Here is a 26,027-nt window from a genome sequence, read left to right as displayed (position 1 = left end):
GCTGTTCTCATGCTGCTGTGACTTGTACCTTAGTCTTATCTGCACATTCTTACCCTGCCTTGATACTGTTCTTCATATAGGGCATAACTTATATTGGATTTATTTTCAAATATATTGTTGCCCTATCTCAAAAAAGCTGGATGGGCTAGGGCTGGCTCTCTCTACTCTCTGCCCTCTCATTCCCCCCTCTTATTCTACCTTCCCCTTCTCTCTCTCCTCAGGTGGCAACAGTGTCTGAGCAGTCCAGGATTATGGAGCTGGAGAGAGAAGTAGCGGCGCTGCAGTCGAGACTACGCTCCTCCCAGCAGACAGGGGGCGCTGTGTCGCTGTCACCAGAGGCGCTCAGCAACCTTAAGGCACGGGCCCAGTCCCAGGAAAAGAAGGTGGGGGGTCTCATAGTCATGGTCAAAAAACATCCCCTTAATAACCCCTTAGCTCCTACCCCTCTACCAGGGATGGGCAACTCAAATCCCAACCTGGCCTCAGGGCAATTTGTAGGATTTGGGACATAAATTTGTATCTCTCTATTTAGTATGATATGTTGTGTTACATTACATTATGAACAGAGTATTGGTCGTACAATATCATACGAATTAGATGATGTAATGTATCATACATCTTGTCTGGTCGTACAAATCATACAAATTAGATCAAATCAAATCAAATTTATTTATATAGCCCTTCGTACATCAGCTGATATCTCAAAGTGCTGTACAGAAACCCTCCCTAGAAAGGCCAAAACCTAGGAAGAAACCTAGAGAGGAACCAGGCTATGTGGGGTGGCCAGTCCTCTTCTGGCTGTGCCGGGTAGAGATTATAACAGAACATGACCAAGATGTTCAAATGTTCATAAATGACCAGCATGGTCGAATAATAATAAGGCAGAACAGTTGAAACTGGAGCAGCAGCACAGTCAGGTGGACTGGGGACAGCAAGGAGTCATCATGTCAGGTAGTCCTGGGGCACGGTCCTAGGGCTCAGGTCCTCCGAGAGAGAGAAAGAAAGAGAGAATTAGAGAGAGCATATGTGGGGTGGCCAGTCCTCTTCTGGCTGTGCCGGGTGGAGATTATAACAGAACGTGGCCAAGATGTTCAAATGTTCATAAATGACCAGCATGGTTGAATAATAGTAAGGCAGAACAGTTGAAACTGGAGCAGCAGCATGGCCAGGTGGACTGGGGACAGCAAGGAGTCATCATGTCAGGTAGTCCTGGGACATGGTCCTAGGGCCCAGGCCAGTTGAAACTGGAGCAGCAGCATGGCCAGGTGGACTGGGGACAGCAAGGAGTCATCATGTCAGGTAGTCCTGGGGCATGGTCCTAGGGCTCAGGTCCTCCGAGAGAGAGAAAGAAAGAGAGAAGGAGAGAATTAGAGAACGCACACTTAGATTCACACAGGACACCGAATAGGACAGGAGAAGTACTCCAGATATAACAAACTGACCCTAGCCCCCCGACACATAAACTAATGCAGCATAAATACTGGAGGCTGAGACAGGAGGGGTCAGGAGACACTGTGGCCCCATCCGATGACACCCCGGACAGGGCCAAACAGGAAGGATATAACCCCACCCACTTTGCCAAAGCACAGCCCCCACACCACTAGAGGGATATCTTCAACCACCAACTTACCATCCTGAGACAAGGCCGAGTATAGCCCACAAAGATCTCCGCCACGGCACAACCCAGGGGGGGGGCGCCAACCCAGACAGGCCGACCACAACAGTGAATCAACCCACCCAGGTGACGCACCCCCCCCCAGGGACGGCATGAGAGAGCCCCAGTAAGCCAGTGACTCAGCCCCGTAACAGGGTAGAGGCAGAGAATCCCAGTGGAAAGAGGGGAATCGGCCAGGCAGAGACAGCAAGGGCGGTTCGTTGCTCCAGAGCCTTTCCGTTCACCTTCCCACTCCTGGGCCAGACTACACTCAATCATATGACCCACTGAAGAGATGAGTCTTCAGTAAAGACTTAAAGGTTGAGACCGAGTTTGCGTCTCTGACATGGGTAGGCAGACCGTTCCATAAAAATGGAGCTCTATAGGAGAAAGCCCTGCCTCCAGCTGTTTGCTTAGAAATTCTAGGGACAATTAGGAGGCCTGCGTCTTGTGACCGTAGCGTACGTGTAGGTATGTACGGCAGGACCAAATCAGAGAGATAGGTAGGAGCAAGCCCATGTAATGCTTTGTAGGTTAGCAGTAAAACCTCGAAATCAGCCCTTGCTTTGACAGGAAGCCAGTGTAGAGAGGCTAGCACTGGAGTAATATGATCAAATTTTTTGGTTCTAGTCAGGATTCTAGCAGCCGTATTCAGCACTAACTGAAGTTTATTTAGTGCTTTATCCGGGTAGCCGGAAAATAGAGCATTGCAGTAGTCTAACCTAGAAGTGACAAAAGCATGGATAAATTTTTCTGCATCATTTTTGGACAGAAAGTTTCTGATTTTTGCAATGTTACGTAGATGGAAAAAGCTGTCCTCGAAATGGTCTTGATATGTTCTTCAAAAGAGAGATCAGGGTCCAGAGTAACGCCGAGGTCCTTCACAGTTTTATTTGAGACGACTGTACAACCATTAAGATTAATTGTCAGATTCAACAGAAGATCTCTTTGTTTCTTGGGACCTAGAACAAGCATCTCTGTTTTGTCCGAGTTTAATAGTAGAAAGTTTGCAGCCATCCACTTCCTTATGTCTGAAACACATGCTTCTAGCGAGGGCAATTTTGGGGCTTCACCATGTTTCATTGAAATGTACAGCTGTGTGTCATCCGCATAGCAGTGAAAGTTTACATTATGTTTTGAATAACATCCCCAAGAGGTAAAATATATAGTGAAAACAATAGTGGTCCTAAAACAGAACCTTGAGGAACACCGAAATTTACAGTTGATTTGTCAGAGGACAAACCATTCACAGAGACAAACTGATATCTTTCCGACAGATAAGATCTAAACCAGGCCAGAACATGTCCGTGTAGACCAATTTGGGTTTCCAATCTCTCCAAAAGAATGTGGTGATCGATGGTATCAAAAGCAGCACTAAGGTCTAGGAGCACGAGGACAGATGCAGAGCCTCGGTCCGTTGCCATTAAAATGTCATTTACCACCTTCACAAGTGCCGTCTCAGTGCTATGATGGGGTCTAAAACCAGACTGAAGCATTTCGTATACATTGTTTGTCTTCAGGAAGGCAGTGAGTTGCTGTGCAACAGCCTTCTCTAAAATTTTTGAGAGGAATGGAAGATTTGATATAGGCCGATAGTTTTTTATATTTTCTGGGTCAAGGTTTGGCTTTTTCAAGAGAGGCTTTATTACTGCCACTTTTAGTGAGTTTGGTACACATCCAGTGGATAGAGAGCCGTTTATTATGTTCAACATAGGAGGGCCAAGCACAGGAAGCAGCTCTTTCAGTAGTTTAGTTGGAATAGGGTCCAGTATGCAGCTTGAAGGTTTAGAGGCCATGATTATTTTCATCATTGTGTCAAGAGATATAGTACTAAAAGACTTGAGCGTCTCTCTTGATCCTAGGTCCTGGCAGAGTTGTGCAGACTCAGGACAACTGAGGTTTGGAGGAATACGCAGGTTTAAAGAGGAGTCCGTAATTTGCTTTCTAATAATCATAATCTTTTCCTCAAAGATTACGTAATGTATCATACATCTTGGAGTGCATTTGGAAACGTACGGTGCATCCGGAAAGTATTCAGACCCCTTGACTTTTTCCACATTTTGTTACGTTGCAGCCTTATTCGAAAAGGATTCCATGTTTTTTCTCATCAGTCAACACACAATACCCCACAATGACAAAACCAAACTTTAAAACATTTTTTTTGTTCAAATTTATAAACATAAAAATACTGATATCACATTTTTATAAGTATTCAGACACTTTACTCAGTACTTTGTTGAAGCACCTTTGGCAGCGATTACAGCCTTGAGTCTTCTTGGGTATGACGCTACAAGCTTGGCACACCTGTATTTGGGGAGTTTCTCCCATTCTTCTCTGCAGATCCTCTCAAGCTCTGTCAGGTTGGTTGGGGAGTGTCGCTGCACAGCTATTTTCAGGTCTCTCCAGAGATGTTTGATCAGGTTCAAGTCCGGGCTATGGCTGGGCCACTCAAGACATTCAGAGACTTGGCTGAGGTCCTGAGTGCTCTGGAGCAGGTTTTCATCAAGGATCTCTCAGTACCCTGCTCTGTTCATCTTTCCCTCGATCCTGACTAGTCTCCCAGTCCCTGCCGCTGAAAAACATCCCCACAGCATGATGCTGCCACCACCATGCGTCACTGTAGGAATGGTACCAGGTTTCCTCCAGACAGGACACTTGGCATTCAGGCCAAAGAGTTCCATCTTGGTTTCATCAGATCAGAGAATCTTGTTTCTCATGAGTCTTTATTTTCCTTTTGGCAACCTCTAAGCGGGCTGTCGTGTGTCTTTTATTGAGGATTGGCTTCCGTCTGGCCACTCTACCATAAATGCCTGATTGATGGAGTGCAGCAGAGATGGTTCTCCTTCTGGAAGTTTCTCCCATCTCCACAGAGCAACTCGAGCTCTCTGAGTGACTAGCGGGTTTGTAACGGTTTTCTTCTGGTGAAAGAGAGGCGGACCAAAATGCAGCGTGGTTATTTTTGTACATCTTTAATAAAGATGAAAATACAACAATCTACAAAACAAGAAACGTGAAAAAAACGAAACAGTCCTGGTGCCACAAACACAGGAACAATCACCCATAAGAGACCTAAAGAATATGGCTGCCTAAATATGGTTCCCAATCAGAGACAACGATAAACACTTGCCTCTGATTGAGAACCACTCTAGGCAACCATAGACTTACCTAGAGTACTACTCTAACCACAATCCCATAACTACAAACAACCCCAGACAAAACAAACCACATAAATCCCCATGTCACACCCTGGCCTAACCAAAATAATAATGAAAACACAGAATACTAAGGCCAGGGCGTGACAGTAACCCCCCAAAGGAGCGGACTCCCGGCCGCCACCTAAATCCACAGGGGAGGGTCTGGGTGGGCGTGGACCCCATTCCAACAGTCTCTGTCCACCTCCTTCGCGTCCCTTGACTGGCGACCCTCGCCGCCGACCCAGGCCTACTAACCCCAACAAAGGGCCCACCTGGACTGATGGGTGCCTCACGACTGAGGAAGTTCAGGACCGAGGGGTAGCTCGGGACTGAGGGGAAACTCGGGACTGAGGGGAAGCTCGGGACTGAGGGGAAGCTCGGGACTGAGAGGAAGCTCAGGCAGGTTGATGGATCTGGCAGATCCTGGCTGGCTGGTGGTTCCGACAGATCCTGGCTGACTGGCAGTTCTGGCAGATCCTGGCTGAATGGCGGATCCTGGCAGACTGGCGGATCCTGGCTGACTGATGGCTCTGGCAGATCCTGGCTGGCTGACGGCTCTGGCAGATCCTGGCTGACTGGCAGTTCTGACAGATCCTTGCTGACTGACGGCTCTGGTAGATCCTGGCTGACTGGTAGTTCTGACAGATCCTGGCTGACTGGCGGATCCTGGCTGAATGGAGGATCCTGGCTGACTGGCGGGTCTAACGGATCCTGGCAGACTGGCGGCTCCTGGCTGACTGGCGGCTCCTGGCTGACTGGCGGCTCCTTGCAGACTGGCAGCACTGGCGGCGCTGGGCAGACTGGCGGCGCTGGGCAGACGGGCGGCACTGGCGGCGCTGGGCAGACTGGCGACTCTGATGGCGCTGGGCAGACGGGTAGCTCAGGCGGCGCTGGGCAGACGGGTAGCTCAGGCGGCGCTGGGCAGACTGGCGACTCTTATGGCGCTGGGCAGACGGGAAGCTCCGGCAATGCTGGAGAGGAAGGCTTTGGCACGCTGGAATGAGGGGCTCTGGCGCCTCTGGAATGAGGGGCGGGAGCTCTGGCAGCGCCGGACAGGCGGGAGACTCCGGCTGCGCTGGAGAGGAGGTAGGCTCTGACAGCGCTGGATAGACGGACAGCTCAGATGGCGCTGGGCAGACTGGAGACTCCGGCAACACTGGAGAGGAGGAAGGCTCTGGCAGCGCTGGACAGATGAGCTCTGGCGCCTCTGGACTGAGGGGCAGAAGCTCTGACAGCGCCGGACAGGCGGGAGACTCCGGCTGCGCTGGAGAGGAGGAAGGCTCTGGCAGCCCTGGACAGAGAAGCTCTGGCGCCTCTGGACTGAGGGGCGCTGGTGCCTCTGGACTGAGGGGCGCTGGTGCCTCTGGACTGAGGGGCTCTGGCGCCTCTGGACTGAGGGGCGGAAACTCTGGTAGCGCCGGACAGGCGGGAGCACCTGTATTGATGGGACGGAGAGACATCCTGGTGCGGGGTGCCGGCACTGGTAGTACCGGGCTGGGGCACGCACCTCAGGGCGAATATCTTGCATACTACGCCAAATCAACTGCTCTATTTCTTCACACTCCCCCAATTCTATTAACACCTCCTCGAGGGTCTCCTCATCTCCCATCCGTTCACTCTCCTCCATTCTGTACAATAACTCCTTGACCCTCTCAGACTCAGCCCTCAGCTTCGCAGATAGCTCCGATAACATCCATGGCTCCTTACGGTAAACAGGGGGAGTTGGCTCAGGTCTGGCTCCTGACTCTGCCACACTCTCCCTGTGCCTCCCCCCAATACATTTTTGGGGCTGCCTCTCGGGCTTCCAGCCGCTCTGCCGTGCTAGCTCCTCATAATGCCGCCTCTCTGCTTTTGCTGCCTCCAGCTCGGCTTTGGGGCGGCAATATTCCCCTGGCTCTGCCCAGGGTCCTTTCCCGTCAAGGATCTCCTCCCAAGTCCATTTCTCCAAATAGTGCAGCCTCTCCCACTACTGCTGCTGCTGCTGCTGCTTTTGCTGCTGCTGCTGTTGCTCCTGCTCCACCTGTCGCTTCTCCTACTGCTGCTGTTGCTGCTGCCTCTGTTTACCACACCGCTTGGTCCTTGGTTGGTGGGTGATTCTGTAACGGTTTTCTTCTGGTGAAAGAGAGGCGGACCAAATGCAGTGTGGTTATTTTTGTACATCTTTAATAAAGATGAAAATAGAACAATCTACAAAACAAGAAACATGAAAAAACCGAAACAGTCCTATCTGGAGCCACAAACACAAAGACAGGAACAATCACCCACAAGAGACCTAAAGAATATGGCTGCCTAAATATGGTTCCCAATCAAAGACAACGATAAACACCTGCCTCTGATTGAGACCACTCTAGGCAACCATAGACTTACCTAGAGTACTACTCTAACCACAATCCCATAACTACAAACAACCCCAGACAAAACAAACCACATAAATCCCCATGTCACACCTTGGCCTAACCAAAATAATAACGAAAACACAGAATACTAAGGCCAGGGCGTGACAGGGTTCTTGGTCACCTCCCTGACCAAGGCCATTCTCCCCGATTGCTCAGTTTGGCTGGGCAGCCAGCTGTAGGAAGGGTCTAGGTGGTTCTCAACTTCTTCCATGTAAGAATGATGGACCCCACTCTGTTCTTGGGGACCTTCAATTCTGCAGAAATGTTTTGTTACCCTTCTCCAGATCTGTGTCTTGACACAATCCTGCCCCGGAGCTCTTCAGACAATTCCTTCAACCTCGTGGTTTGGTTTTTGCTCTGACATGCACTGTCAACTGTGGGACCTTATATTGACAGGTGTGTGCCTTTCCAAATCATTTCCAGTCAATTTAATTTACCACAGGTGGACTCAAGTCTAGTTGTAGAAACATGATCAATGGAAACAGGATGCACCAAAGCTCAATTTCGAGTCTCATATCTCAGGGTCTGGATACTTACATAAATAAGGTATTTCTGTTTTTTATTTTTCATATATTTGCAAAGGGGTATTGTCTGTAGATTGATGAGGATTTTTTAAATGTAATACATTTTAGAATAAGGCTGTAATGTAACAAAATGGGTCTGAAAATGTGGGGGCTGAATACTTCCGAATGCACTGTATAGTATTATACGTCTTGCTCTGGGACCACTTTTCCTCCCATCCATCCTCCCCGACCAATCTTTTGTTTCTGTCATAAGGAACCAGACCATTATTCCATTTGTAACTTAAGGTAACATTCATACTAAATGGAGGAACACAAATATATACTGAACAAAAATATAAGCTCAACATGTAAAGTGTTGGTCCCATGTTTCATGAGCTGAAAGAAAAGTTTAGACAATTTGGCAGTATGTCCAACCGGCCTCAGAAACGCAGACCACGTGTAACCATGCCAGCCCAGGACCGCCACATCTGGCTTCTTCACCTGAGGGATCGTCTGAGACCAGCCACCCAGACAGCTGATGAAACAGAGAAGTGTCTCTGTCTGTAATAAAGCCCTTTTGTGGGGAAAAAGTCATTCTGATTGGCTGCGCCCCTATGCCCTCCCAGGCCCACCCTTGGCTGCACCCCTGCCCAGTCATGTGAAATCCATAGATTAGGGCCTAATGAATTGATTTCAATTGATTGATTTCCTTATATGAACTGTAATTCAGTAAAAGCATTGAAATTGTTGCATGTTGCATTTTTGTTGGGTATATGTTCCAGAGCCGATGTCTGTTTAATATGGGCAGGCTGCCAGTCCCGGCCTGCTGTGTGTGCACAGCTTTTGTTCCACCCTGTGGGTGTAGGCTTTCGTTCCAGCCCGTTCATTCCCATGGTCTTTGCATTTACAATCATCTGTTTTTTCTGGTTTGCCTCCCTTTGGACATTACTATGTCTCCTGTCTGTCTTCCCCTCCAGATCAGTGAACTGAATGTGAATCTGGACAGCAGGCAGAAACAGCTATGCTCTGTAGAAGAGGACAAGAGCTCCCTGGAACAGCAGCTAACCAGCCTGGTGAGACACCCACACACACGTGTACACACACGTGTACACACACACACACGTGTACCCACACACACGTGTACACACACACACACACACACGTGTACACACACGCATGTGTACACATACGCACGTGTACACACACACACATGTACACACACACACATGTACACACACGGTCATGATGATACAAGTTGTTATCCTTCCCTGTATAGCTCATGGAGAAAGAATGTTATTGCTCTCTAGTCAATCAATCAATCATTCAAATATATTTATAGAGCCCTTTTTACAAAGCACAGCCCCCACACCACCAAAGAGATATCAACAGACAACTAACTTACTACCCTGAGACAATGTAGAGTATAGCCCACATAGCTCTCCCCTCCACACAAGCCTGACGGGGCGCAAAACCGGACAGGATGATCACGTCAGGGGCTCAACCCACTGAAGTCGAGTATAGAGAAAAAATCCTGGCATGACCTGATGCATCCCTCCTAGGGACAACATGGGAGAGCGAGGGCAGCCAGAGACTCAGCCCCCATAATAGGGTCAGCGGCAGAGAATCCCAGTGGAGAGAGAGGGGTGCCGGCCAGGCAGAGACAGCAAGGGTAGTTCGTCACTCCAGTGCCTTGCCGTTCACCTTTGCACCCCTCGGCCGGACTACACTCAATCATAGGATCTACAGAAGAGTGACGTTTGTTGTTGTGTTGTTCTTTGTTTGTTTGCCATTACAGAGACAGAAACTGGACGTAGCAGAGGAAAAGAACAAGAGGACGGCACAAACCATGCAAGGTAAGCAAAGCGGCCCTAAGAGAGGCACTGGTAAAGATTCATCATGAAGAGTCTCTCCGACTTTTGTTGCAGAGCTGGAGAAGAGAGGAGAGCAGACGGAAAAAGAGAGGGAGGCACAGAGAGAAGAGAACCAAGGCAAAGAGAAAGAGCTTCAGGATAGACTGACGCAGGTGTGTGTGTGTGTGTCTGTGCATCTGCGTGCGTGTGTCTGCGCGCGTGCCTGCGTGCGTGCCTGCGTGTGTGTCTGCGCGCGTGCCTGCGTGTGTGTGTCTGCGCGCGTGCCTGCGTGCGTGTGTTGTATGAAAACAATTGTCTTTCTTTCGGTTGTGTGTGTGCCTGTACAGTGCCTTGCGAAAGTATTCGGCCCCCTTGAACTTTGCGACCTTTTGCCACATTTCAGGCTTCAAACATAAAGATATAAAACTGTATTTTTTTGTGAAGAATCAACAACAAGTGGGACACAATCATGAAGTGGAACGACATTTATTGGATATTTCAAACTTTTTTAACAAATCAAAAACTGAAAAATTGGGCGTGCAAAATTATTCAGCCCCCTTAAGTTAATACTTTGTAGCGCCACCTTTTGCTGCGATTACAGCTGTAAGTCGCTTGGGGCATGTCTCTATCAGTTTTGCACATCGAGAGACTGAAATTTTTTCCCATTCCTCCTTGCAAAACAGCTCGAGCTCAGTGAGGTTGGATGGAGAGCATTTGTGAACAGCAGTTTTCAGTTCTTTCCACAGATTCTCGATTGGATTCAGGTCTGGACTTTGACTTGGCCATTCTAACACCCACACACACACACCTGGATATGTTTATTTTTGAACCATTCCATTGTAGATTTTGCTTTATGTTTTGGATCATTGTCTTGTTGGAAGACAAATCTCCGTCCCAGTCTCAGGTCTTTTGCAGACTCCATCAGGTTTTCTTCCAGAATGGTCCTGTATTTGGCTCCATCCATCTTCCCATCAATTTTAACCATCTTCCCTGTCCCTGCTGAAGAAAAGCAAATCTTTTTGTATCCAAATCCGGCTTTAAACTTCTTCACAACAGTATCTCGGACCTGCCTGGTGTGTTCCTTGTTCTTCATGATGCTCTCTGCGCTTTTAACGGACCTCTGAGACTATCACAGTGCAGGTGCATTTATACGGAGACTTGATTACACACAGGTGGATTGTATTTATCATCATTAGTCATTTAGGTCAACATTGGATCATTCAGAGATCCTCACTGAACTTCTGGAGAGAGTTTGCTGCACTGAAAGTAAAGGGGCTGAATAATTTTGCACGCCCAATTTCTCAGTTTTTGATTTGTTAAAAAAGTTTGAAATATCCAATAAATGTCGTTCCACTTCATGATTGTGTCCCACTTCTTGTTGATTCTTCAAAAAAAATACAGTTTTATATCTTTATGTTTGAAGCCTGAAATGTGGCAAAAGGTCGCAAAGTTCAAGGGGGCCGAATACTTTCGCAAGGCACTGTATATGTGCAGGTGGAAATGTGTATATGTAATGTTTGTAGCATGATGTATGCTTGAAAACAGCAGCTGTGATGCACAAGGTCACATGATATTCATCCAGACCCACCGAAGCTGAGCTAGATCTCTGAGGCTGAAGCTAGATCTCTGAGGCTGAAGCTAGATCTCTGAGGCTGAAGCTAGATCTCTGAGGCTGAAGCTAGATCTCTGAGGCTGAAGCTAGATCTCTGAGGCTGAAGCTAGATCTCTGAGGCTGAAGCTAGATCTCTGAGGCTGAAGCTATGGCTGCAGGCTAGCTTAACAATGTCAAAATAAATACATGACTAACACACACACACATACACACAACACACAGGCACACAGGCACACACACACAGGCACACACACATAGGCACACACATACACACATAGGCACACACACGCACACATAGGCACACACACACACAGGCACACACACACACACAGGCACACACACACACACACAGGCACACACACACACACACACACAGGCACACACATACGCATACACACACACAGGCACACACATACACACACACACACACAAGCACACACAGGCACACACACACACACACACAGGCACACACACAGGCACACACACACACACACACACACAGGCACACACACGTGACTAACCTTTTCCATGTCTCTTTAATATGCAGGCAGGCGTCTACTTTATGTAATGTTTATATAACTAAATGACTAGTTAATGTTCCACCATAGTTCATTATTAAAGATGTATTATTTCAACAATGAACTTTTAATTAATTTTAACAATGAACTTTCAATTAACCTTTAAGAGGCTGTTCTTGTGGATTTAGACATCTTGTAGAATGATTCATTGGTTTTATACCTTTAGAGTAAGCATTATGTATTATTAATGGGACTTGTACCAATGGTCGGTTTGTAGTAAAGATCGATAGTTTTAAACAAAAGTTAGTTATAGATCAAAATAAATGATATCATGTTTACTAAACATGTCCCCTCCCCCAGGCTGCTGAGTCATCAGAGAGAACCGCCCACTCACTGGAGCAGCTGATCATTGAGAAGACAGCGCTAGAGGCTCAGGTGAGGATGGGGGTAGCTGCAATGAAAAGTCAGTTTGTCATATCTCTGATGTAAAGTAGGCTTTAATGCGTTCATATGTGTGCTTATGTGAACTTCATATGTGTCTGTGTGTGTGTGTCCTGAGGACCTATTGTTTTATATTCACTTGAGTATTACATACAGTTTTGTATGACTGTCTGGTCACCACATAGTCATGCATAAAATACTCCTAGGCTCATGCATAAAATACTCCAATTCAATTCAAGGGGCTTTATTGGCATGGGAAACATATGTTAACATTGCCAAAGCAAGTGAGGTAGATAATATACAAAGTGAAATAAACAATAAAAATTAACAGTAAACATTACACATACCGAAGTTTCAAAAGAATAAAGACATTACAAATGTCATATTATGTATATATACAGTGTTTTAACAATGTACACATTATTAAAGTACCAAAGGGAAAATAAATAAGCATAAATATGGGTTGTATTTACAATGGTGTTTGTTCTTCATTGGTTGACCTTTTCTTGTGGCAACAGGTCACAAATCTTGCTGCTGTGATGGCACACTGTGGTATTTCACCCAATAGATATGGGAGTTTATCAAAATCTGTTTTTTTCCGAATTCTTTGTGTGTCTGTGTAATCTGAGGGAAATATGTGTCTTTAATATGGTCATACATTTGGCAGGAGGTTAGGAAGTGCAGCTCAGTTTCCACCTCATTTTGTGGACCGTGTGCACATAGCCTGTCTTCTCTTGAGAGCCATGTCTGCCTACGGCGGCCTTTCTCAATAGCAAGGCTATGCTCGCTGAGTCTGTACAAAGATTTCCTTAAGTTTGGGTCAGTCACAGTGGTCAGGTATTCTGTCACTGTGTACTCTCTGTTTAGGGCCAAATAGCATTCTAGTTTGCTCAGGTTTTTGGTTAATTCTTTCCAATGTGTCAAGTAATTATCTTTTTGTTTTCTCATGATTTGGTTGGGTCTAATTGTGTTGCTGTCCTGGGGCTCTGTGGGGTGTGTTTGTGTTTGTGAACAGAGACCCAGGACCAGCTTGCTTAGGGGACTCTTCTCCAGGTTCATCTCTCTGTAGTTGATGGCTTTGTTATGGAAGGTTTGGGAATCGTTTCCTTTTAGGTGGTTGTAGAATTTAACGGCTCTTTTCTGGATTTTGATCATTAGCGGGTATCGGCCAAATTCTGCTCTATTTGGTGTTCTACATTGTACACGGAGGATATGTTTGCAGAATTATGCATGCAGAGTCTCAATTTGGTGTTTGTCCCATTTTGTGAATTCTTGGTTGGGAAGCGGACCCTAGACCTCACAACCATAAAAGGCAACGGGTTCCATAACTGATTCAAGTGGTTTTAGCCAGATCCTAATTGGTATGTTGAATTTTATGTTCCTTTTGATTGCATAGAATGCCCTTCTTGCCTTCTCTCTCAGATAGTTCACAGCTTTGTGGAAGTTACCTGTGGCGCTGATGTTTAGGCCAACGTATGTATAGTTTTTTGTGTGCTCTGGTGTCTAGATAGAATTTGTATTTGTGGTCCTGGCGACTAGACCTTTTTTTGGAACACCATTATTTTGGTCTTACTGAGATTTACTGTCAGGGCCCAGGTCTGGCAGAATCTGTGCAGAATATCTAGGTGCTGCTGTAGACCCTCCTTGGTTGGTGACAGAAGCACCAGATCATCAGCAAACAGTATCTATCTACCTACCTACCTACCGTGGGGCAAAAAAGTATTTAGTCAGCCACCAATTGTGCGAGTTCTCCCACTTAAAAAGATGAGAGAGGCCTGTAATTTTCATCATAGGTACACTTCAACTATGATAGACAAAATGAGAGAGAAAAAATCCAGAAAATCACATTGTAGGATTTTTAATGAATTTATTTGCAAATGATGGTGGAAAATAAGTATTTGGTCACCTACAAACAAGCAAGATTTCTGGCTCTCACAGACCTGTAACTTCTTCTTTAAGAGGCTCCTCTGTCCTCCACTCGTTACCTGTATTAATGGCACCTGTTTGAACTTGTTATCAGTATAAAAGACACCTGTCCACAACCTCAAACAGTCACACTCCAAACTCCACTATGGCCAAGACCAAAGAGCTGTCAAAGGACACCAGAAACAAAATTGTAGACCTGCACCAGGCTGGGAAGATTGAATCTGCAATAGGTAAGCAGCTTGGTTTGAAGAAATCAACTGTCGGAGCAATTATTAGGACATGGAAGACATACAAGACCACTGATAATCTCCCTTGATCTGGGGCTCCACGCAAGATCTCACCCCGTGGGGTCAAAATGATCACAAGAACGGTGAGCAAAAATCCCAGAACCACACGGAGGGACCTAGTGAATGACCTGCAGAGAGCTGGGACCAAAGTAACAAAGCCTACCATCAGTAACACACTACGCCGCCAGGGACTCAAATCCTGCAGTGCCAGATGTGTCCCCCTGCTTAAGCCAGTACATGTCCATGCCCGTTTGAAGTTTGCTAGAGAGCATTTGGATGATCCAGAAGAAGATTGGGAGAATGTCATATGATCAGATGAAACCAAAATATAAGTTTTTGGTAAAAACTCAACTCGTCGTGTTTGGAGGACAAAGAATGCTGAGTTGCATCCAAAGAACACCATACCTACTGTGAAGCATGGGGGTGGAAACATCATGCTTTGGGGCTGTTTTTCTGCAAAGGGACCAGGACGACTGATCCGTGTAAAGGAAAGAATGAATGGGGCCATGTATCGTGAGATTTTGAGTGAAAATCTTCTTCCATCAGCAAGGGCATTGAAGATGAAACGTGGCTGGGTCTTTCAGCATGACAATGATCCCAAACACACCGCCCGGGCACTGAAGGAGTGGCTTCGTAAGAAGCATTTCAAGGTCCTGGAGTGGCCTAGCCAGTGTCCAGATCTCAACCCCATAGAAAATCTTTGGAGGGAGTTGAAAGTCTGTGTTGCCCAGCAACAGCCCCAAAACATCGCTGCTCTAGAGGAGATTTGCATGGAGGAATGGGCCAAAATACCAGCAACAGTGTGTGAAAACCTTGTGAAGACTTACAGAAAACGTTTGACCTCTGTCATTGCCAGCAAAGGGTATATAACAAAGTATTGAGATAAAATTTTGTTATTGACCAAATACTTATTTTCCACCATAATTTACAAATAAATTCATTAAAAATCCTACATCCTATGTGATTTTCTGGATTTTTTTTTCTCATTTTGTCTGTCATAGTTGAAGTGTACCTATGATGAAAATTACAGACCTCTCTCATCTTTTTAAGTGGGAGAACTTGCACAATTGGTGGCTGACTAAATACTTTTTTGCCCCACTGTATATATCTATATATCTCTCTGTCTCTCTCGCTCTCTCTCGCTCTGTCTCTCTCTCTCCCCCCCTATTGCCCCCTTCTAAATATCTTATTACCCCTCTCCTCAACTCTCCCTTCATCCATCCACTCTTTCTCTCTATCTCTCTCTCTGTCAATGCATCTTGTTCTGCCCCTGAACAAGGCAGTTAACACACTGTTCCTAGGCTGTCATTGTAAATAAGAATTTGTTCTTAACTGACTTGCCTAGTTAAATACAAATAAAATCTCCTCACCCCCTCTCTCTGGACATAGTGACCCAGCCATGCTAGCTGTGTCTGTGTGCTCCAGATGGTTAGTCTGATGACCACAGGGAAACAGATTAGAGGGCAATACACACACTCATAATCTGGGGAGTGAATTGCTTTGTGAGTGACTGTGGGTGTAGTTTCCAGTTAGATCTGAACTGAACCATTCCTTCTGTTCTACTGTCCTAATCTAGTAATGAACTATTAGTACCTCTCCCTAATTTCTCTCACTCAGTTTTAGGCAGGGGGTGTACCGCCTTGCAAGGCGGGCTATCTACAGATGTAGGATCTTAATTTGATCCAGTTTGTTACGTCGTCCGGGTTAGGGGAGGGTTTGGCTGGCAGGGATGTCCTTGTCCCATCTGGCACTAGCGACTCCTGTGGCTGGGCCAGGCGCAGTGCTTGCTGACACGGTCGCCAGGTGTACGGTATTTCGCCTCCTCCGACCTTTGCCTCCCGAGTCCGTACAGGAGTTGCAGCGATGAGACAAGACTGTAACTGCTGATTGGATACCATGAAATTGGGGAGAAAAGGGCGTAAAAAAATGTTTTTTAAAAGATTCTACATCTGTAGGGGTATCATTAGTGAGTCGATGTGCTGGGGTAAAAGAGGTAAATACTGGGCATTCTGAAAGTTTTCAGACCCCTTCACTTTTTCCACATTTTGTGACGTTACAGCCTTATTCTAAAATGGATTAAATCGTTTTTTTTCTCCTCATCAATCTACAACACAAGACCCCAAAGTTTTCAGACCCTTTACTCAGTACTTTGTTGAAGCACCATTGGCAGCGATTACAGCCTCAAGTCTTCTTGGGTATGACGCTACAAGGTTGGCACACCTGTATTTGGCGAACTTCCACATTTTGTTGTATTACAGCCTGAATTCAAAATGTATCAAATATTTTTGTTCTCACCCATCTACACACAATATCCCATAAATGACAAAGTGAAAACATGTTTTTGGAAATTTAAGCAAATTTACAGAAAATGAAATACAGAAATCTCTCATGACATCCCTGTGTCAATACTTTGTAGAAGCACCTTTGGCAGCGATTACAGCTGTGAGTCTTTCTGGGTAAGTCTCTAAGAGCTTTCCATACCTGTGCAACATTTGCCCATTATTCTTTTAAAAATTCTTCAAGCTCTGCCAAATTGGTTGTTGATCAATGCTAGACAACCATTTTCAGGTCTTGCCATAGATTTTGAATCAGATTTAAGGCAAAACTGTCACTCGGCCACTCAGGAACATTAACTGTCTTCTTGGTAACAACTCCAGTGTAGATTTGGCCTTGTGTTGTAGGTTATTGTCCTGCTGAAAGGTGATTTCTTCTCCCAGTGTCTGTTGGAAGGCAGACTGAACAAATTTTTCCTCTAGGATTTTGCCTGTGCTTCATTTTTAAATGTTTTAATATCCTGAAAAACTCACCAGTCCTTCAGGATTACAAGCATAACCATTACATGATCCAGCCACCACTATACTTGAAAATATGGAGAGTGGTACTCAGTAATGTGTTGTATTGGATTTGCCCCAAACATAACACTCTCTATCAGGACAAAAAGTTAATTGCTTTGCCACATTTTTCTATTCTGTACAGGCTTCCTTCTTTTCACTCTGTCAGTTAGGTTAGTATTGTGGAGTAAATATAATGTTGATCCATCCTCAGTTTTCTCCTATCACAGCCATTAAACTCTGTAACTATTTTAAACTCACCATTGGCCTAATGGTGAAATCCCTGAGCGGTTTCCTTCTTCTCCGGCAACTGAGTTAGGAAGGTCGCCTGTGTCTTTGTAGTGTAATTGGGTTATTAATTAAATAAAGTGTAATTAGTAATTTCACCATGCTCAAAGGGTTACTCATTGTCTGTTGTATTTGTTTTACCCATCTACCAGTAGTGGCCTTCTTTACGAGGAATTGGAAAACGTCCCTGGTCTTTGTCTTTTTTTCTGTGTTTGAAATTCACTGCTCGACTGAGGGACCTTACAGATAATTGTATGTGTGGGGTACAGAGATGAATGAGGTAGTCATTCAAATATCATGTTAAACACTATTATTGCACACTTATTATGTGACTTGTTAAGCACATTTTACTCCTGAACGTAGGCTTGCCATACCACTTAAGCTATTCATTTGTAAAAAAAAATCTTCAAAAAACATAATTCCACTTTGACATTAGGGGGGTATTGTGTGTAGGTCAGTGACAAAAAAATATTTTTTAATAAATTTTACATTCAGGATGCAACGCAACAACATGTGGAAAAAGTCGAGGGGTGTGAATACTTTTTAATGCAATGTATAGGTAGGGATAAAGTGACTAGGCAACAGGATGGATAATAAACAGTAGCAGCAGCATATGTGATGAGTCAGAAGATTTAGTGCAGAAAGGGTCAGTGTACGACTTGGGTGGCTGGAGTTTTTGACCATTTTTAAGGCCTTCCTCTGACACTGCCTTGTATAGAGGTCCTGGATGGCAGGGAGCTCGGACTCAGTGATGTACTGGGCCGTACCCACTACCATATGTAGCGTCTTGCAGTCGGATGCCAAGCAGTTGCCATACCAAGGGGTGATGCAGCCAGTTAGGATGCTCTCAATGGTGTAATTATTCAGCTCAGCTGCGAAATACATGACTGGCTTAGCCGCAAAATATAACACAGACGTTTTGAAAATGCCTGAGTCTTTTGAATATAAGGAATAGGAATACTGAAAGGAGTCTGAAAGAGTCGTTAAAGAGGTCCATCTTGAAGAGGGATCCGATGTGGTGCTGATGAGATTAGAAAAATCCCTTTAAATAGAGAGGCTGTTGGAGAGCAGTGGTTTTATTTTAGTGTAGGGTGCTTAGCCACACACACACACACACACACACACTCTCTTTCTTGTTCTCTCTCTTTCACTCTCTCAAACTCACACTCACTCTTACTCTAACACGTTATTTTAAGTGCTGCGATGCTCTTACTGCCCTCACTCTCCTCTTCACCCGCAGGCTGTGATGTAATCGTGCATATGTCAGTGTGAGCCCCGGCAGCTGTGTGTGTGCCCCATGCATGGATAGACAGAACATTACATTGCTTGTACACACACTCATGTGTAGACTACTGTATATCGTCACTGTCTGATGAAAACCTCGTAACTCCATTTTTGCCAATTTTTCTTAGCTTTTTTACATTTATTGAAAGCGGTAACTCCCCTCAATGTACTCTGAACATTTCATGACTCTGTGACCAAGAAAATGTGTTCAAAATAGATTCTAAAGTTTTATAATTGTACGTTTGTTAATGGGAAAATGTGATTGAACCTTTCCGGGATTGTTCGCCAACAGCCAGTGAAATTGCAGGGCGCCAAATTCAAAACAACAGAAATCTCATAATTAAAATTCCTCAACCATACAAGCATTTTACACCATTTTAAAGATACACTTCTCGTTAATCCAACCACAGTGTCCGATTTCAAAAAGGCTTTTTGGCGAAAGCAGAACATATCATTATGTTAGGTCAGCAACTAGTCACAGAAAGCATTCAGCCATTTTCCAACCAAAGAGAGGTGTCACAAAAAGCAGAAATATAGATAAAATGAATCACTAACCTTTGACGATCTTCATCAGATGATACTCCCAGGACTCAATGTTACACAATACATGTATGTTTTGTTCGATCAAGTTCATATTTATATCCAAAAACCTCAGTTTACATTGGCGCCATGTTCAGAAATGCCTCCAAAACACCCGGAGAAATTGCAGAGCCACATCAAATAACATAAATACTCATCATAAACTTTGATGAAAGATACATGTTTTACATAGAATTAAAGATAAACTTGTTCTTAATGCAACCGCTGTGTCAGATTTCAAAAAAGCTTTACGGCAAAAGCACAATATTCAATAATCTGAGAATAGCGGTCAGCCACATAAGCAAGCCATATAGTTACCTGCTGATCTTACCTTTGCTGATCTTCGTCGGAATGCACTCCCAGGACTCCCACTTCCACAATAAATGTTTGTTTTGTTCGTTTACGTCCATATTTATGTCCAAATACCTCCCTTTTGTTCGCACGTTTAGTTCACTATTCCAAAGGCACAATGCCCGAGTGCAAAATCCAGATGAAAAGTCAAGAGTTCCATTACTGTTTGTAGAAACATGTCAAAAGATGTTTTGTCGTGGTAATTTCCTGTATTACTAAGTGAAAGGAGAGTTTACAAACCACACACAAGTCAGAGTTATATTTTAAACTTCATCTTTTAATACTATATGAGCTTCACCATAGCCCTGTGACTCTCAGATCAATTCAGTGTCTATAAATTAATTCTCTGAGAGTGCTTACAAAATGGAAACTGAGATCTTTTATAGCAAAGATCCACCCCTCTCAACTCACAATGACGAAACACAGATCTTAGGAACTTCACAAAGTGCCTTTTACTTGAAAGAGGAGTATCCCATAGCCAGATAGCATTAGCTATAAATTATTGTTCAGTTTGGTCTCCTAAACCGAGATTGTAATCTCGTTCCTGGTACTTCTTAGTACCAAAACATTACCTCATCCAATGGCATATATCAATTGTCCATTCCCCGCATCTCAAATACACCCCCCCCCTGGATATACTCACAGAGGGGAGTGACTGGTACAGAGACATTGTGGAGCCCTTCACATAGTTTAACAGATACATTGGAAGACACTGTTCAATTCTGACTTCTCCCTTTCTGATATTCTGCATATTACCAGACAGATAAAAGACAAGCCTGACCTCGCCCCTCTCTGGGCCCCAAGTGACTTTTCCCACCTAACATCTTTTATCTACTTTCATAAATATGCTTATTTATCAATGTTACCTAACTAATTCTGATTCTGCTACGACAGTTTACAATCACTCCTTAGGGTCTTTTTATAATAAATCTTCAATAATATTCCAACCAGGACAATAGTGTATTCATTACAGAGGAAATAGAAGGAACGGCGCGCCCGCGTGACCGCGCAGTAAACAACTGATTGATCTCAGCCTAGTCCACTTGTTGAAACAGCTCTTATTCGACACCCTTCCACAATAGAAGCCTCAAACAACTTTCTATAGACTATTGACATCTGCTGGAAGCCTTGGGAAGTGCAATCTGGCCCCATAGACACAGCATATTGGATAGGCAATCACTTAAATTAAACAACAAACCTCAGATTTCCCACTTCCTGGTTGGATTTGTCTCTGTTTTTATTTTATTTTTTTTTTTCACCTTTATTTAACCAGGTAGGCAAGTTGAGAACAAGTTCTCATTTACAATTGCGACCTGGCCAAGATAAAGCAAAGCAGTTTGACAGATACAACGACACAGAGTTACACATGGAGTAAAACAAACATACAGTATAAACAAGTCTATATACAATGTGAGCAAATGAGGTGAGAAGGGAGGTAAAGGTAAAAAAGGCCATGGTGGCAAAGTAAATACAATATAGCAAGTAAAACACTGGAATGGTAGTTTTGCAATGGAAGAATGTGCAAAGTAGAAATAAAAATAATGGGGTGCAAAGGAGCAAAATAAATAAATACAGTAGGGAAAGAGGTAGTTGTTTGGGCTAAATTATAGGTGGGCTATGTACAGGTGCAGTAATCTGTGAGCTGCTCTGACAGTTGGTGCTTAAAGCTAGGGAGGGAGATAAGTGTTTCCAGTTTCAGAGATTTTTGTAGTTCGTTCCAGTCATTGGCAGCAGAGAACTGGAAGGAGAGGCGGCCAAAGAAAGAAATGGTTTTGGGGGTGACTAGAGAGATATACCTGCTGGAGCGATAAACCTGCTGCTCTTTTCTCGCTGTTATACTCAGACATCATTCAAATAGTTTTAGAAACTTCAGAGTGTTTTCTATCCAATACTACTAATAATTTGCATATATTAGCATCTGTGACAGAGTAGCAGGCAGTTTACTCTGGGCACCTTATTCATCCAAGCTACTCAATACTGCCCCCCTGTCACCAAGAAGTTTTTTAAAAAATCCTGAAAAGTTTGTTTTGGAGGTGAGAGGTTTTCATCAGACAGCGACTATATGCGTGTCAGTTATATGGAGCAACAGTGTTGCTCTGTATGGTATACATACAGACCCAGCGATCGCTATTTTGCCTCTTTGAGAAGCAACCTGTGTGATTTGATTATCTTTGAAAAGCATTGGTTGATCTTTGAGAGGAATACTTTCTGATTGGGGGGGGGTCTAAATCTGTGTATGCTCCGAGATAGAGATGCTGCTAATAAAACTGGAGGCAACCTTCTCTTTACCTTTATGCAGTGCATTCGGGAAGTATTCAGACCCCTTGACTTTTTCACCTTCGTTCACAGCCAGTTGCAACGTTTGTGCATTTTTCCAAAGCGTTTGTAATGTTACGTGCACAGCGTGTACATTGTTCTTGAGGATTTTCCAAGTTTCAAACATGTTCTCAAATGCCATTGAAAAGGCAGCAGCCGTATGAGAACCAGCACATTCTTGAGCATGCAATATGGCTTTCCTCAGTACGAAATCCTTGTCGACCCACTGTGCTGTCAGACTCCGCATGCTCATGGGGCTGACATCGCTGGTCCAAATGTCAGTCGTGAAGCTAATAGCAGTGACGCCCATAGCAAGTAGCTCATGGATGTGCGTTTCAACAATACTGTGTAACTCCGGTAGGGCAAAATAAAATAAAATTGCGCATACTTGGTAGTGTGTACCGGGGCTTGAGGTGCTCTACCACTCGGCGAAAGCCAAAATCATCCACAACAGAGAACGGCTGATTGTCAAAGGCAATGAATTCCATTATCAATGTCAGCAGACATTGTGGGCTAGGTTAGGAAAGCCGTGTATTTTTCGTGCCGTCATTACGTCGTCTACCTACACTACCGTTCAGAAGTTTGGGGTCACTTAAAAACACATTTTTTGTCCATTAAAATAACATCAAATTGATCAGAAATACAATGTAGACATTGTTAATGTTGTAAATGTCTATTGTAGCTGGAAACAGCAGATTTTTATGGAGTATCTACATAGGCATACAGAGGCCCATTTATCAGCAACCATCACTCCTGTGTTCAAATGGCACGTTGTGTTAGCTAACGAAAGCCAAGTCAACAAACAGATTACCGACCATTTGAATCCCATCGCACCTTCTATGCAATCTGGTTTCAGAGCTGGTCATGGGTGCACCTCAGCCACGCTCAAGATCCTAAACAATATCTTAACCGCCATCGATAAGAAACAATACTGTGCAGCCATATTCATTGACCTGGCCAAGGCTTTCGACTCTGTCAATCACCACATCCTCATCGGCAGACTCGATAGCCTTGGTTTCTCAAATTTCTCAAATGCCTCGCCTGGTTCACCAACTACTTCTCTGATAGAGTTCAGTGTGTCAAATCGGAGGGCCTGTTGTCCGGGCCTCTGGCAGTCTCTATGGGGGTGCCACAGGGTTCAATTCTTGGGCCGACTCTTCTCTGTATACATCTCTGTATACGCTCTTGCTGCTGGTGAGTCTCTGATCCACCTCTACGCAGACAAAACCACTCTGTATACTTCTGGCCCCTCTTTGGACACTGGTAACAACCCTCCAGACGAGCTTCAATGCCATACAACTCTCCTTCTGTGGCCTCCAACTGCTCTTAAATACAAGTAAAACTAAATGCATGCTCTTCAACCGATCGCTGCCTGCACTTGCCCGTCTGTCCAGCATGACTACTCTGGACGGCTCTGACTTAGAATATGTGGACAACTACAAATACCTAGGTGTCTGGTTAGACTGTAAACTCTCCTTCCAGACTCACATCAAACATCACCAATCCAAAGTTAAATCTAGAATTGGCTTCCTATTTCGCAACAAAGCATCCTTCACTCATGCTGCCAAACATACCCTCGTAAAACTGACCATCGTACCGATCCTTGACCTTGGCAATGTCATTTACAAAATAGCCTCCAATACCCTACTCAATAAATTGGATGCAGTCTATCACAGTGCCATCTGTTTTGTCACTAAGCCTCATATACTACCCACCATTGCGACCTGTATGCTCTCGTTGGCTGGCCCTCGCTTCATACTCGTCGCCAAACCCACTGGCTCCAGGTCATCTACAAGACCCTGCTAGGTAAAGTCCCCCCTTATCTAAGCTCGCTGGTTACCATAGCAGCACCCACCTGTAGCACGCGCTCCAGCAGGTATATCTCTCTGGTCACCCCCAAAACCAATTCTTCCTTTGGCCACCTCCTTCCAGTTCTCTGCTGCCAATGACTGGAAAGAACTACAAAAATCTCTGAAACTGGAAACACTTATCTCCCTCACTAGCTTTAAGCACCAGCTGTCAGAGCAGCTCACAGATTACTGCACCTGTACATAGCCCATCTATAATTTAGCCCAAACAACTACCTCTTCCCCTACTGTATTTATTTATTTATTTATTTTGCTCCTTTGCACCCCATTATTTTTATTTCTGCTTTTTTTATTTCTACTATTCTTCCACTGCAAATCTACCATTCCAGTGTTTTACTTGCTATATTGTATTTACTTCGCCACCATGGCCTTTTTTTTTGCCTTTACCTCCCTTATCTCACCTCATTTGCTCACATCGTATATAGACTTGTTTTTCTACTATATTATTGACTGTATGTTTGTTTTACTCCATGTGTAACTATGTTTGTTGTATCTGTCGAACTGCTTTGCTTTATCTTGGCCAGGTCGCAATTGTAAATTACAACTTGTTCTTAACTTGCCTACCTGGTTTAATAAAGGTGGAATAAAAAAATAAAAAATATCCACATAAATCAAATCAAATCAAATTGTATTTGTCACATACACATGGTTAGCAGATGTTAATGCGAGTGTAGCGAAATGCTTGTGCTTCTAGTTCCGACAATGCAGTAATAACCAACAAGTAATCTAACTAACAATTCCAAAACTACTGTCTTATACACAGTGTAAGGGGATAAAGAATATGTACATAAGGATATATGAATGAGTGATGGTACAGAGCAGCATAGGCAAGATACAGTAGATGGTATCGAGTACAGTATATACATATGAGATGAGTATGTAAACAAAGTGGCATAGTTAAAGTGGCTAGTGATACATGTATTACATAAGGATGCAGTCGATGATATAGAGTACAGTATATACGTATGCATATGAGATGAATAATGTAGGGTAAGTAAAATTATATAAGGTAGCATTGTTTAAAGTGGCTAGTGATATATTTACATCATTTCCCATCAATTCCCATTATTAAAGTGGCTGGAGTTGAGTCAGTGCCAGTGTCGGTGTGTTGGCAGCAGCCACTCAATGTTAGTGGTGGCTGTTTAACAGTCTGATGGCCTTGAGATAGAAACTGTTTTTCAGTCTCTCGGTCCCAGCTTTGATGCACCTGTACTGACCTCGCCTTTTGGATGATAGCGGGGTGAACAGGCAGTGGCTCGGGTGGTTGATGTCCTTGTTGATCTTTATGGCCTTCCTGTAACATCGGGTGGTGTAGATGTCCTGGAGGGCAGGTAGTTTGCCCCCGGTGATGCGTTGTGCAGACCTCACTACCCTCTGGAGAGCCTTACGGTTGAGGGCGGAGCAGTTGCCGTACCAGGCGGTGATACAGCCCGCCAGGATGCTCTCGATTGTGCATCTGTAGAAGTTTGTGAGTGCTTTTGGTGACAAGCCGAATTTCTTCAGCCTCACGATGCTGTCTGTGTGAGTGGACCAATTCAGTTTGTCTGTGATGTGTATGCCGAGGAACTTAAAACTTGCTACCCCTCTCCACTACTGTTCCATCGATGTGGATAGGGGGGTGTTCCCTCTGCTGTTTCCTGAAGTCCACAATCATCTCCTTAGTTTTGTTGACGTTGAGTGTGAGGTTATTTTCCTGACACCACACTCCGAGGGCCCTCACCTCCTCCCTGTAGGCCGTCTCGTCATTGTTGGTAATCAAGCCTACCACTGTTGTGTCGTCCGCAAACTTGATGATTGAGTTGGAGGCGTGCGTGGCCACGCAGTCGTGGGTGAACAGGGAGTACAGGAGAGGGCTCAGAACGCACCCTTGTGGGGCCCCAGTGTTGAGGATCAGCGGGGAGGAGATGTTGTTGCCTACCCTCACCACCTGGGGGCGGCCCGTCAGGAAGTCCAGTACCCAGTTGCACAGGGCGGGGTCGAGACCCAGGGTCTCGAGCTTGATGACGAGCTTGGAGGGTACTATGGTGTTGAATGCCGAGCTGTAGTTGATGAACAGCATTCTCACATAGGTATTCCTCTTGTCCAGATGGGTTAGGGCAGTGTGCAGTGTGGTTGAGATTGCATCGTCT

The 26,027-nt window shown here is 44.7% G+C and overlaps 1 protein-coding gene across 4 annotated transcripts in view; it reads left to right on the top strand.

The window, feature by feature from the left end:
* The window catches only part of LOC115105901 (CAP-Gly domain-containing linker protein 1-like), a 71,265-nt gene that overhangs the window by 15,583 nt on the left and 29,655 nt on the right, over positions 1-26,027 (top strand). For all 4 annotated transcript variants that reach the window (XM_065007514.1, XM_065007512.1, XM_065007513.1 and 1 more), the window contains 5 exons: positions 222-383; positions 8,725-8,820; positions 9,543-9,600; positions 9,673-9,770; positions 12,088-12,162. In XM_065007514.1, coding sequence (XP_064863586.1) covers positions 222-383; positions 8,725-8,820; positions 9,543-9,600; positions 9,673-9,770; positions 12,088-12,162 — 489 coding nt within the window. The remainder of the gene's footprint in view (positions 1-221; positions 384-8,724; positions 8,821-9,542; positions 9,601-9,672; positions 9,771-12,087; positions 12,163-26,027) is intronic.

The sequence above is a fragment of the Oncorhynchus nerka genome, linkage group LG22, assembly GCF_034236695.1.
Source record: "Oncorhynchus nerka isolate Pitt River linkage group LG22, Oner_Uvic_2.0, whole genome shotgun sequence".
NCBI lineage: Eukaryota > Metazoa > Chordata > Actinopteri > Salmoniformes > Salmonidae > Oncorhynchus > Oncorhynchus nerka.
This window is presented reverse-complemented; position numbering and strand designations above follow the sequence as displayed.